We start from the raw sequence: 12047 nt of genomic DNA, 5'->3' as shown, positions 1-12047 counted from the left end.
CAGAGCCTCACCGCCTGTCGTAGGCTTGTATGAAGTAGTGGCGACTCACGGAATCCAGTCCTGCAGTTCTGGCTTTTAGGATGGCTTCAGATGTTGAGGCCCGTGTGTTTCCACACACCTTCAGGATTGTTGTAGCCACTTCTGACATCGAGTTGCCTCTTAAAGGCAACATTTTCAGTTGAGCGAGGTTTTCTTTGTTCTTTTCTTTAAATTAATGGTCAAGTCATTGCTTGCCAGTTTCTTCTTTTCCTTCCTCCTCTCTCCCCCTTCCACTTTTTCTGTCCTCACTCTTCTCTCAATTTTGTTAATAGATCCTGTGTAAAAACAGTTTTTTCTTATTATTTTGCATTCTACTTCCATTTTTATGAGTCATTGAAGGGCATGGGTTTTAAGGCTACTGGCTGACAGGGGCTGAGGGTATAAAGATGTGTTCTAGGATAATTATGTCATTTCAGTTATTATCTTTACTATTATTTTAGAAAAACAGACTTACCAGTTTTCCTTTAGGCACAGAGCTAGCTGCAGGTCCAGTTGGTGTGCGTGGTTCTTCATGTCATCTCTGGTTATTGAAACAAAGCCAGATAGATATCCTTTTGAGCCTGAGAATTTCAGTTATTAATATTTCAAAATGAAGCTTGTGGTTCTTGTGTCTGCTTTCACTGATAATGAGGTGTGATTTCCAGGAAGGGGTGTGGGAAAGCCTTCTCATTCTCTTTACCCCTCCAAAGCTTTCTAAGGTCTCAGTCTTTCCTGTTAGACATTTGCATGTGCTTTTGGCTAGGGTTAGTTACCTGCGTAGTTTTGAACTGCTTTCTCCCCTGAAGTACTGAAAGAGTGCGTCATTCTCAGACCTGGCCCTCACTGTGATTACCTTTCCTCACACTCCTCTTTCTCCTGTTGAGGAGTGTTTATTGAGGTACGGCAATGAAACAGGTCCTGAAGATAAGGATAGATAAATCCCCCAAATGGAAGTTTGTGCAGGAGCATTTCTTTGTGTATTACTGGCTCTCTGTTTTTGGAGGGGATTAGCTTGCTGTGCCTGTTGCTGAACAGACACAGCGGGACAACTGTGCCCATCTATCCTGCCCCCCTTCCTCACCTCTGACACCTCCTAGGTTTTTGGGCTCTGGCTGGTTGGCAGATGCCGCAGAACCTGTGGCTTTGTTCTTTCACTGTACCATTCATATCGACATTGTTTAGTTTTACTTTTCTACTCTTTTTTTAAGGATGAATGCAGAGATGGTTGATTGGTGGGGTTTTTTGTTTTGTTTTGTTTTGTTTTGTTTTTTTTAGTAATATTAACAATTCAAAGCTGTAAGCTCCCCTCTAAGTGCCCCTTTAGCTACACCCCAAGTTCTTTTCTTAAAGCTTAGAGAGAGAGAGAGAGAGAGTGTGTGTGTGTGTGTGTGTGTGTGAGAGAGAGAGAGAGAGAGAGAGAGAGAGAGAGAAAGAGAGAATGAATGGGAATGTGCACATACATGTATTACCCCAGAGGCCAGAAGTGGCAGATCTGGAGTTAGGGGGTTGTTGTGAGCTGTCTGGTGTGGGTGCTAGGAACTGAACTCAGGTCTTCTGCAGAGCAGCAAGTGCTCTTAACTGCAGAGCCTACATTCCGTACGTTTTGACATGCCCTTTCATTATTTTCTTTCACATCAAAATACTTTCTAAGTCCATGTGCAATTTTTAAACTGACGTTTTTGAGAATTTCCCACAATCCCCACAGCTCTTCATTTCAGCCCCGTTGTAGTCAGAGAACATAGTTTGTATGGTGTCGGGCCCTTTCAGCCTTGTCAGTACTCGTGTGCCGGCTACCCTGCTCTGTGTGTGCCTGGAGAAAATGGACTCGTGCGCTCGTGTGGCATAGTTCCACACAGACGTCTCCCCACGGTGATGCTGCGACCCACGTCGCTACAGTAGTTACTGAGATTAGGAAGTTAACACCAGGGTAATACTCCCAAAAAAACTTCAGAAATTGCACTCATTCTCTCTCCCTTGTGTGTGTGTCTGGTGTGTGGGTGTGTGTGTATCCTTGTGTGTGTGTGTTGCATGTGCTGTGCGTGTGTGCACTTGTGTGTTTGTGTTGTGTGTGTTATTGTACATGTATTTGTTTTGTGTGCATGTGTGTGTTGTATATATGTATGTGTTTGTGTGTGTGTTGGGTGCATGTGTGTGTTGTATGTATGTGTGTGTGTGTTGTGTGTGCGCGCATGTGTTCTATGTTGTGCAGAGATCAGAGCACAGCCAAATACTTGTGTACTTTCCAGGTGCTTTTACCCACTGAGCTGTCCTGCTGGCTCAGTGCTTTTTGTTTTTCGAAATGAGGTCTCGCTCTGTGGACCCACTGGTCTTGAACTCACAGATCTACATGCCTCTGCCTTCCTGCTGGGATTAAAGGCGTGCCGCCGTGCCTGTGTTCTGGTGATTTTGACCGTAGACTTCATTTGGATCCCGTGTTGTTCGTGCTGTGATCACTCCGTTTCCGCATCTGGAGGCATCCCAGGTTGCCTCCGCAGCCCTGGATCCGCACTGTCTTCTCTGTGGCAGCTCCTCAGGGATTGGATGGTCTTGATGGGCCCTGCTCACCCATGTGCTAGACCCTCAGCTTGACTTTCCCTGACAGGGTCTCACGATGGCGCCATGGCTGCAGGCCTTTGGTGAGCCCGCCATGCCTTGGCATTGGAAAGGCTCCCATTGGCAGCTCTGGTGAGGACAGGGACCATCGTCATCCTGGATGAGTTTGGGGCCAGGCTCTCCCAAGTGGTCAGTTCACGAATGGGTCTGAGCGGAGTGTGTGGGAGAGCCTGCTGCCGTCTGCAGGTGGGGGAGGTGGAGTGGCTCGGACAGATGTAGTTCAAATAAAGAAGTAGGCTTTTCTTTAGCTTTTAACTTCCTCTTTCTGACTCACTACATTACAGCACTGGACCGTTTTAGAAATGAGTAAAGCTCACAGAAATACTGTGGCATGTGCTTGCCTTTGTTTAATGTGAAAAAAAGCATTTATGTGGGCACCAATACTCTTTGTCTCAGTCCAAGGAAGTAAGGTTTCTCTCATAAGCTCTAGTCCCATTTCTGAACATGCCGTCGGTCCTTTTGGTCCTGCTGATTTGCTGCAGGTACAGACTGTCTTTCTGGAAGTCCCATTGGTTCTTTAGTGTGTGAAGTCAAGACTTTCTGGTGATGGTAGAGTTCCTGACATTAGCAGCTAGAAAGATGGGGAAATATCCGAATTGACTGTTCTGAGACACTAGACAGTAGTCTAACAGGGTAAGACTGTCCAGGACACAGACGGAAATGCTGTGGGCCCCGGCTTTCTATCTGGTGACATGTTCAGACTAACAGGGTAAGACTGTCCAGGACACAGACGGAAACGCTGTGGGCCCCGGCTTTCTATGTGGTGACACGTTCAGACTAACAGGGTAAGGCCGTCCAGGACACAGACGGAAACGCTTTCCACCTGGTGACACATTCTGCGTCATGGTGCAGAAGGGAAAGTACCAAACTGAGCTGCTGGAAGAAGCCTGGATAAGGGCCCTGAAATGAGGGCAACACGGAAATAAGCCCGTGCAGCCTTTGCTGTGCCAGGACACACAGGCGAGGAGGAACACCCTGAGACCAAAAGATGAAGCTGGGAGCTGAGCACGCCCAGCATTCAGGCCCGTAAGAGCTGAGCCGACGTGGCCGGCTTTGGTGGTCACCTGGCCCCTCCGGATCCTTTGACACTGCTTATGTCGTATGCGGTCAGATGTGAAATTCATGCATCATTCAAATTATACGCTGACACTCCTTCTCATCATATAGTGGCCTTTTTTGAGACAGGGTCTCACTGTGTAGACCAGGCTGGCCTCAGACTCAGAGATCCACCTGGCTCTGGCACAGTAACAACCTTCTTTGACTGTTTTGTTTTTAAATTAGAGGTAGTCCCTGCTCTCTTCCAGTGTCTGTTTGCCAGGAGCATCTTCCAAATCTCTTCACTTTCTGTGCATGTAACTGAAGTTATTGGGTTGTGTGTGTGTGTGTGTGTCAGAGAGAGAGAGAAAAGAGGAAGAAGTGGTGAGAGGGGTGTTATTTTAATCACTCTCTTCCATTGGAGAACCGAGTCCATTTTGGCTCACAGCTCACTGCAGGCAAGGATTTCTTGTGCCGTCTTTCTCATGGTTCTCCGGTTCAGCCAGCAGTGTGTTCTTTCTTACTGTCTTCCTCTGTGGTTTCGTGTTGTTCAGTGCTTTGAATGCTTTCTGGTTTTGTTTCCTGCTTCTCCTGAGGAGTTTTGCTTTGCAGTTGTGGTGAGGCTCACACAGAAAAAACCCAGTAACCTAACTTGGGCGGTGTTCAAACAACTCTTCAGCTTTATTTCCCCTCCCTCCTTGTTTCTGATTGGAGTCGTTCCATCATTTTCTAATGTTTATGTTCACTGTAGTTAATAAACTTTGTACTCAGGGCCGAGTTGCTTTCTAAATGCCAGCACAGTCGTAGAGAAAGCTGAATGCGGCCATTTTCCACCAAGTTTGTTCTTTGATATCTTTGGTGCCTTAGAAGTGTGTATGGATGTCTGCCTGCTCGTATGTCTGTACTCCTTCCATTCCTAGTACCCAAGGGGGCCGAAAGAGGGGTTCAGATACCCTAGGACTAGAGTTACAGCCACGTGGATGCTGGGAATCAAAGTCGGGCACCCTGGAAGAGCAGCCAGCATTCCTAACCATTGAGCCATCCCTCCAGCCCTAATTATTGGAGGCTTTTATGTCAGCTCGAAGAACTTTCGCCAGGAAGCGCTACAAAGTGATGGACTTAGGTCCCCCTCCATTTCTTTCTATAGAGTTTAGACATTTGGGCTGTGTGCAGGGTGGGCAGGCTTGTGTCATTGCGCACATGGAGAGCACAGGACAACTTCTGGAGATGGGTTCTGGCCACAGGTTGGTTCTCTTTCCCTGGGAATTAAACTTAAATGTGGCAGCAAGAGCTGCCTCGCCAGTCCTGTTTTTCCATTTCTGGAAGGCAGCTTTGCAGGGTGCTGATGTCATTTTCAGTTCCTTGACTATATTACTTAGTTTTCCTGTCCCGTTGGGTTCCTGTTAAGAAATCCGCTAATAGCTGTGTTGATAATCCTTTGTAGGTGCTAGTTCTCCTGTCTTTCTGCTTTCAGGTTTTCCCCTTCGTTCTGAGTTTTGATAGGTGGGATTGAGACTCACTGGTGACCTCTCCTGCCGCTACGTGGAGTTGGCATACACGCCAAGACTCTGAGACCGCTCTTACTGAGCTGCTTAGGCAGGCCTTGAACCGCCAGCCTCCCGAGTAAGGAAAATCACAGACCCGAATCACCAGGCATGGGCATATTTATTTCTGCATATTCTTGTGAAGATTCCTCTGAATCCTTTGACAGCCACGCTTGATAGATCTTTAAGTTCACTGCAGACGCTGCAGTAGGCTTTGTGAGGGGGTGGGCCATGGAAAGGGGCTTGACCCCATGTGTCCCTGGAGTTTCTGTGGTTTGGGAAACAGCGCCCTCTTCTGGCCTTTGTAGGTGTTGCTTAGCAGCGATAAAAACTATTTGGGTTAGCCATGTTATTCTGTAAGGGTCCCCTGTCTGGTGACAGTGTGGACAAGATTGCCTGAGTCTCTGCTTGGGTGTCTTGCAAAGTGGTCCTGTAGCAATTCCTGGCCCAAGCACCCATAATCGCACCAACTGTAATCTGCAGCTGGAGGGGAGGTGCGTGCCAAGGCCCCAGGTTGGGCAGAGTTGCTTTTGAGAATGCGTGTGTTGAGAGGCCGTGCTCCTTTGAGTGTTCGCTTGAAGATGGCTTCCCTGTCAGGGTGCGGCTACGCGGTGCTTTGGGATATACTGTCTGACAGCCGTAGCCCAAGGTTGCTGTGTAGAGTGTGGGGCTGGGACTCTTGTCCCTAGGCAGGGTCTTTGAAGGCCTTTTGGCTGAGGGGAGTTGTGCTCTGACTGCTTAGGGCGAGCATGGCTGCTGTGTGCCGGTGACGTGTGTCCCTGCTGGGGTAGGGCCCCTGGGTGGGTTCTGAGGCTGGGCAGGAAGACCAGCTGTTCAGGAATTAGGACTAAGCTGGATTTCCTCAGTGCTTCTGGAGTGACCAGGTCAGCTTTGTGCGTGGGCTGCTGTGCCAGCTATGTAACACCATGACCACAGGGCTTGTCACTGGGACCACTTCCTTTCTCTGTGACCTCACTTCCTTTCTCCGGATCTTCCTTAGGTGCTTCTGTAGTTACGCCATTGCAGCCAGCATCCCCAAGATGAGACTAGAATGGGCTTCCTGGAACATGTCTCAAGATGCTAAGGGCATCTGATTCTTCCTCTAGAGGACTGGGAACCCAGGGACATCCTTTCCATACGGCCCTGAGCTAAAGGAAAGGGCACGCTGCAGTAATTCTCCAAATACTGGGGTCTTGGAGATTGCCAGTTGCAATTTTCCTGGTGGAGGAGGAGCTTGACTTCCGGTTCCTGCCGCTGTCATCACCTCTCAGGCCCACCCTCGCAGATACTCCGCTTTTGCACATCTGCCTGAGTGAGGCTGAGCAACCGTGGTGTTCCTCGTTGCTGCGTGTGCAGCGTGAGATGCTGGTTTTCTTACTGCTCTGTGCTTCGCTTCTGTGTGTCTGACTTGCGTTATAGTCAGCTCATCTATTTCAGTCAGGCTGGGCTGCTGCCATGCCAGGGTGTTTTAGAACACTTCCACAGCCCTAAAAAGAAAACCCATTCATCTCTTTCCTGGAGCCTGAGCCAGAGTTAATCTACTTTCTGCTGCTGTAGTTTCTATGTGGATCTTAGAAGCGCAGTGATAGGGTGCATGGCCCTTTGCATTGTGATTTATGTAATTCGTCTTCAAGGTTCATCTGTTTCAACACGTGGAAGAAATACCTCTTGTTGACCCTTTTTTGTTTGGTTTTGTTTTTTCTTTGACTGCTATCTTTCCTTTTCTTCCTTTCTCTTTTTTTGTCCCCTTCTTCCCTCCCTCCCTTCCTTCTTTCCTTTCTTTCTTCCTTCCTTTCTTCTTTCTTTCTTTTTTTTCTCTTCTCTTCTTTTCTTTCTTCTTTTCAACAAGGTTTTACTAAGTAGCTTCATCTGGCCTGGACCTCTGTAGACTAAGATGTCCTCCAATTCAGAGCGGTGCACCTGCCTATGCCTTCCAAGTCCTGGCCTTCCAGAGCATGCATAAGCCAGTGGCCACTTTGCCCGTTATACTCCACCTTGGTTTTTAAGGCTAGCGGGGTCTGCCTCAGAGCCTGGATCTCACACTAGCCTGGTTGTCTGGTGAGACTCAGGGGCCTCCTGTCTCCTCATCCCCAGCCGTGGGATTTGGGTCAAGTGCCTCCATACCTGTTCCTCTGCCCCATTTGGGTGCTGGGGTCTAGTCTTTGGTCCTTGTGCCTATTGACCGAGCCATCTCCAGCCTGTCTTTGCTTCCTATGCATAGATTAATCCCACTCCTGGCATATGCATACCCCAGTTTTCAGTTCACAGACTTGAGTGATTCCTTTTATTACAGTTTCCATAGGCTGTTTAAAACACCTCAGGCAAAATGACGTTCTTATAGTGAGCAGTTCTTGAGTGCCCAGCGTGTCCCCAGCCACAGATGGAGGGGCCAGGAGAAGTCCCATTGGAGACACCTGGCTAGTGTGGGTCCATTGTGTCTAGAGTGATCAGAGGTTGGGTTTTCTTCAGAGGAGCCCCACCCCACCCCCAGTCTTCAGTAGATACCAGAATGATTTAATTCTTTTGCCTAGAAGGACACCAGGCACAGCCGTTTCAGCAGATTTTTTTGTAGCTATGTCAATAGGTAGGTAAGGGTGGTGAGGGATAGGGGATCCTGTTCTGTAGGGCTGTGTTTTGTATTGCCCATAAGCTGGCTTACATCTCACATTAAAAAACAAAAAACAAAAAACAAAAAACCTGCATTCCCATGAAATCCCCCCTGGATCTCTGCCTCAGATCAGCCTGCTAGGAGCAGAGGGCAGGCTCTGCTTGTCTCTCTGTGTTCTGTTGCTTTAGACAGTCATATCACGTGGGCTCACTGGCAAGTGTTTATCACATCGAGTTTCAGGATGTTTCTGATCACACTGTTGCCTATGCAAACCATGCTTTGTTACAGTCTGCAAAATCACAGCCGCAGATACTCTTTGGTCAAGCGTGTGGGTGATTGTTTAAGACTAGATCTGACATTTGGGCTCATGTGAGGGGAGAGGAAAGGGGGTTGGTCTGTGTTGTGTCTCTAAAGCTTCTTAAGCGTTTGAAGGATGGGGTATTATGTAGTTACTTTATTATTAAATCTGTAAGCTTAATAGAAGTTGGAATTTCAGTGAACAGAAATTAAAGTTAAATTGGGCAAGAATATATACTAGTTTCTAAATGAGGTTTTCTGGTTCCTTTCAGTATTAAGCTTTTTCTCTTTACCTGTCAGCGCTAGATGTTTGATGTTCATAGCAGATCAGATTCTACCTATCACTGATTTGTCTTCATAGGGGCAGTATTAAAGTTGCTACTGAGTTAGTTTTAAGTGGATAGAGAATGTGCTGGCTAGTTTTATGTCAACTTGATGCAAGCTAGAGTCAACGCAGAGGAGGGAGCCTCAGCTGAGAAGATACCTCAGTATTTCCAATGTAGGAAAGCCTGGAGGGCTTTTTCTTAATTACTGATTGATGCAGAAGGCCCCGCCCATGGTGGGTGGAGCCACCCCTGGGCAGGTGATCTTGGATTATATAACGAAGCAGGTTGACCCAGGCCGTAAGCCACACCCCTCCACGGCCTCTGCATGGGCTCCAGGCTCCTGCCCTGTGTGAGTTCCTGTCCTGACTTAAGTCAGCGAGGGGCTATTACCTGGAAGCATAAGCAGAATAAACCATTTCCTCCCAGTTTGCTTTTGGCCCTGATGTGACCCTAACTAAGACAAGAACATTGGATTTTCAGGGGTTTAGTTGTGTGTTTGGTTTGGGTGGCATTGCAGATCTAACCTAGGGCCTGGCTCCTCCAAGGCAGAGAGAGGTTCCACTGCTGAGCTACATCCTCAGCCTAGAATTTCCATTGCTTATAACTGAACACACCCTTTATTTCTAATTGTGGTTATCATCCTCGTGATGTGAGTTCTCAGTATTAATATAATAATGTAGTATGAAGCTGCTTTTTAATTAGATAGGTGTATTTAATTTAATACATCTCTAAGGTTTCTTTCTTCCCCTGCCTTTTTTTCCTTTTAATAGAAGAGAAAATTAGAGCTTAGACAATACCACAGACTAGTTTTGGAGCTGAATTCTGAGCCATAATTTCAGTTTCATGGTTCCAAGCACTGCAGCAGGCCTCTTACACACCTGTGCACACTCGCGGCTTAAGAGCTCGGCTGTTTTGGGAGAAATAGGAATTGTTTTATGTTTAGTTTTTATAGTACACACACACACACGCAGGCTAACACTCACTCATAAACTAAAAATGTAAAGTGAAATAAAAACTATAATACTTTTTCTCTTTCCCAGACAGATCTTGATTATGTCCACAGCGTTGTAGCCAACCTGGAGAAAGAGTAAGTTTTCTGACCTACAGAAATGAAACTGTTTTCTTGCTGTTATGTTGGCTTTTTGTTAAATTTTCTTCATGTCTAATTCATTTCTCTGTTCATTGGTGTCAGCGCCATTTACATTCTCATTAAGTAGCTGTATATAAATCCAGGGTCTGGTGGGTAAATCGGTTAATTCCACTGCAGAAAAGATTTGAACAGCATCTGCAAGCTGATCACTCCCAACTGGTGCTCTTTACTCTTGAAAGAGGAGAGAAAGAGGTACAGTTGTACAGAACTACTTGAATCTTTCACCTCTACTCACTGAGCAAATGCGTTGTCAGGACAGACAGGAAAACTGAGCCATTTCTAAGCACATTTTTCTGTCCTGCCAAGACTGGGCCCCAGTTTCCTGTGGGCAGGTGAAGCCAGGCTTAGGGCGTTTCAGGCATTGTCGTGTTTTATAACCTCGCTTGCCAATGTTCAGGTCAGACCTGGCAGGCTTTTCGGTGACTCTCCTCTGTCACCTCTACCCGCCCCTCCCCACATACATAATACATGTAATTAAAAATCATAAAAATATTTAAAAAGAAAAGACTTAGAAGCAGTCTTTCTTCGCTACCTCCATGTTTAAAATCATTTCTCCTGTCAATCAAAATATGGAAGCTGGAGATTTTAGAAATATTGTGTATACTTCAGGGTCAAATTATCATGTGTAAAATTTTCTCAAGTGCTGCATTCTTTGCAGTCTCTAGAGAACAGGATGGTGTAAGGAAGCAGGGTAATGATGACTGGTTCAAAAGAAACCACATTTAGTTAGTGAAGACTGACTCAAGAGCCTCAGAAAGGGTTTCTTGGCTGGCACCAGTGATCAGGGTAAGTGATTCATGGCTTTGGGGGCTCTGTGCATAGTAGGATGTGTATCAGGATTCTTGGCATCTATTCATTAGATGTCGGTAAAATTGTCATTAGTTGTGACTACCAAAATGTCCTCAGGCCCCGCTGACTATTCCCAGAAGGGATAAAGCTGCCTTGTGTTAAAAAACCCTGGTTTGGAATGGCATAGAGCCTGCAGCCTGCAACTGAAGCTCTCTGAGTGTTGAAGAACGATGTGCCTTTAAATTTGAAAAAAAAAAAAATAATAATAATCACACTGATTTGTTAGTATACGCATACGCGTGCTGCCGTGTGCGTGTGGAGGTGAGAGGAACTTCTGGGGTTGTCTCTTCTTCCACTGTGTGTGTCCTGGGCATGAGTCCACCGGGCTTGGGGGGCAGCCATCTCAGCAGCCCAGAAAGATGGAAGAATTTTGTCTTTTCATCAGTACTATATTTTGGGTGAGCACACAGATTCATTTGTTGGCTTTTTTTTTCTTGAGCTCCCCACTTTCTGTGAGTCCTTGATTGGCTTTTAAGGTGGTAATGCCTGCAGTTTGCCTCCTCTCTCTCTGCTACGTTTCAGTGTTTCTACTCTGACATTCTACTGCCTTTTAAAAGCACAGCTGAAACTAAACGTGTGTTAGTAGAGGTTTGTGCTTTCTGCCCAGGGTCGAGCTGCCTTCTGGTGCCCCGGCCCCTCCCTCCCAGCCTGCCCCTCTGTTCTCCCATGTGTTTTCATGTTCAATGCAATACATGATGCATCAAGACGGATGAAATCCCACAGAGCGAAGATAACACAGCTAACCCTTCTCTTGGTAGGTTTTCTAAAGAAATCAGCTCCGGCCTGCTGGAGGTAATCTCCCCTCCTGAAAGCTATTACCCCGACTTGACAAACCTGAAGGAGACCTTCGGGGACTCTAAGGAGAGAGTAAGGTGAGGCTCGCTCTTCTCTCACGCTGATGCCCAGCCAACCAATACTCAGGGGTGCCATGGGAGCTAGTTTGTCAGAGCTTGTTGGCTCAGGACGGATTCTGAGAGGTGGGCGTGGCTGAGCTTAGCTTCCGATGGCTGTTCGTTGTACCTCCTTGAGCTGATTTGGAGACCCCATCTCTTACTCAGCATTAATTAGTATGTTTCTGTCAGTCACTAGGAATTCACTGAACAGATTACCAGTGTAGGTTGAAATGTGTTTTAAACGCATTAACACATAGTATTAGTTAATGTTTGCATTCAGTGTGCGTTTTCAGTCTCCAGCAGTGTTCAATTCACAGCCCTTGACACAGCCTCATGTTCCCTCAGGCAGACTCTCCCAAGCCCTAGTTCAAGGAGACATTGAGAAAAGCTTTGTGGACAAGGCAGTCTGGGAAATACTGGATGGTAGATCAGAAGTAGAGCGTTAGCTGGGCTTGTGTGGAGCCTTGAGTTCCGTCCCCAGGACCTCAGGGAGGGTGCTCAGTGCTGGATATTTTAGCATCTTTTATACTGATCTCTCTAGGGGGGACGCATGTGCAGGGCTGCCCAGGTCTTTGCTGGAGAGCCTTCTGTGCCCGGGCTAGTCTTCTCAGGAGTAACACGGTGATAAAGGCTTCATTGGAGGCGGCCACTCTTGCACCATGTCTCGTGTGTGTGTGTGTGTGTGTGTGTGTGTGTGTGTGTGTGTGTGTGTGT

General features: G+C 46.9%; 1 protein-coding gene across 3 annotated transcripts in view; it reads left to right on the top strand.

Annotated features, from left to right (window-relative positions):
* Nucleotides 1-12047, top strand: part of Mgat4a (alpha-1,3-mannosyl-glycoprotein 4-beta-N-acetylglucosaminyltransferase A) — an 80572-nt gene that overhangs the window by 51435 nt on the left and 17090 nt on the right. For all 3 annotated transcript variants that reach the window (XR_008720097.1, XM_055607086.1, XM_055607072.1), the window contains exons 6-7: nt 9482-9528; nt 11199-11312. Coding sequence is in view for 2 of the 3 variants with exons in the window: in XM_055607086.1 (XP_055463061.1) it covers nt 9482-9528; nt 11199-11312 (161 nt within the window). In the remaining variant the exon portion in view is untranslated. The remainder of the gene's footprint in view (nt 1-9481; nt 9529-11198; nt 11313-12047) is intronic.

This window comes from Psammomys obesus, unplaced genomic scaffold (genome assembly GCF_907164565.1).
Source record: "Psammomys obesus unplaced genomic scaffold, mPsaObe1.curated_primary_1811, whole genome shotgun sequence".
Classification (NCBI taxonomy): Eukaryota; Metazoa; Chordata; class Mammalia; order Rodentia; family Muridae; genus Psammomys; species Psammomys obesus.
The sequence above is the reverse complement of the archived record's forward strand: the minus strand, read 5'-3'. Positions and strand labels throughout refer to the sequence as shown.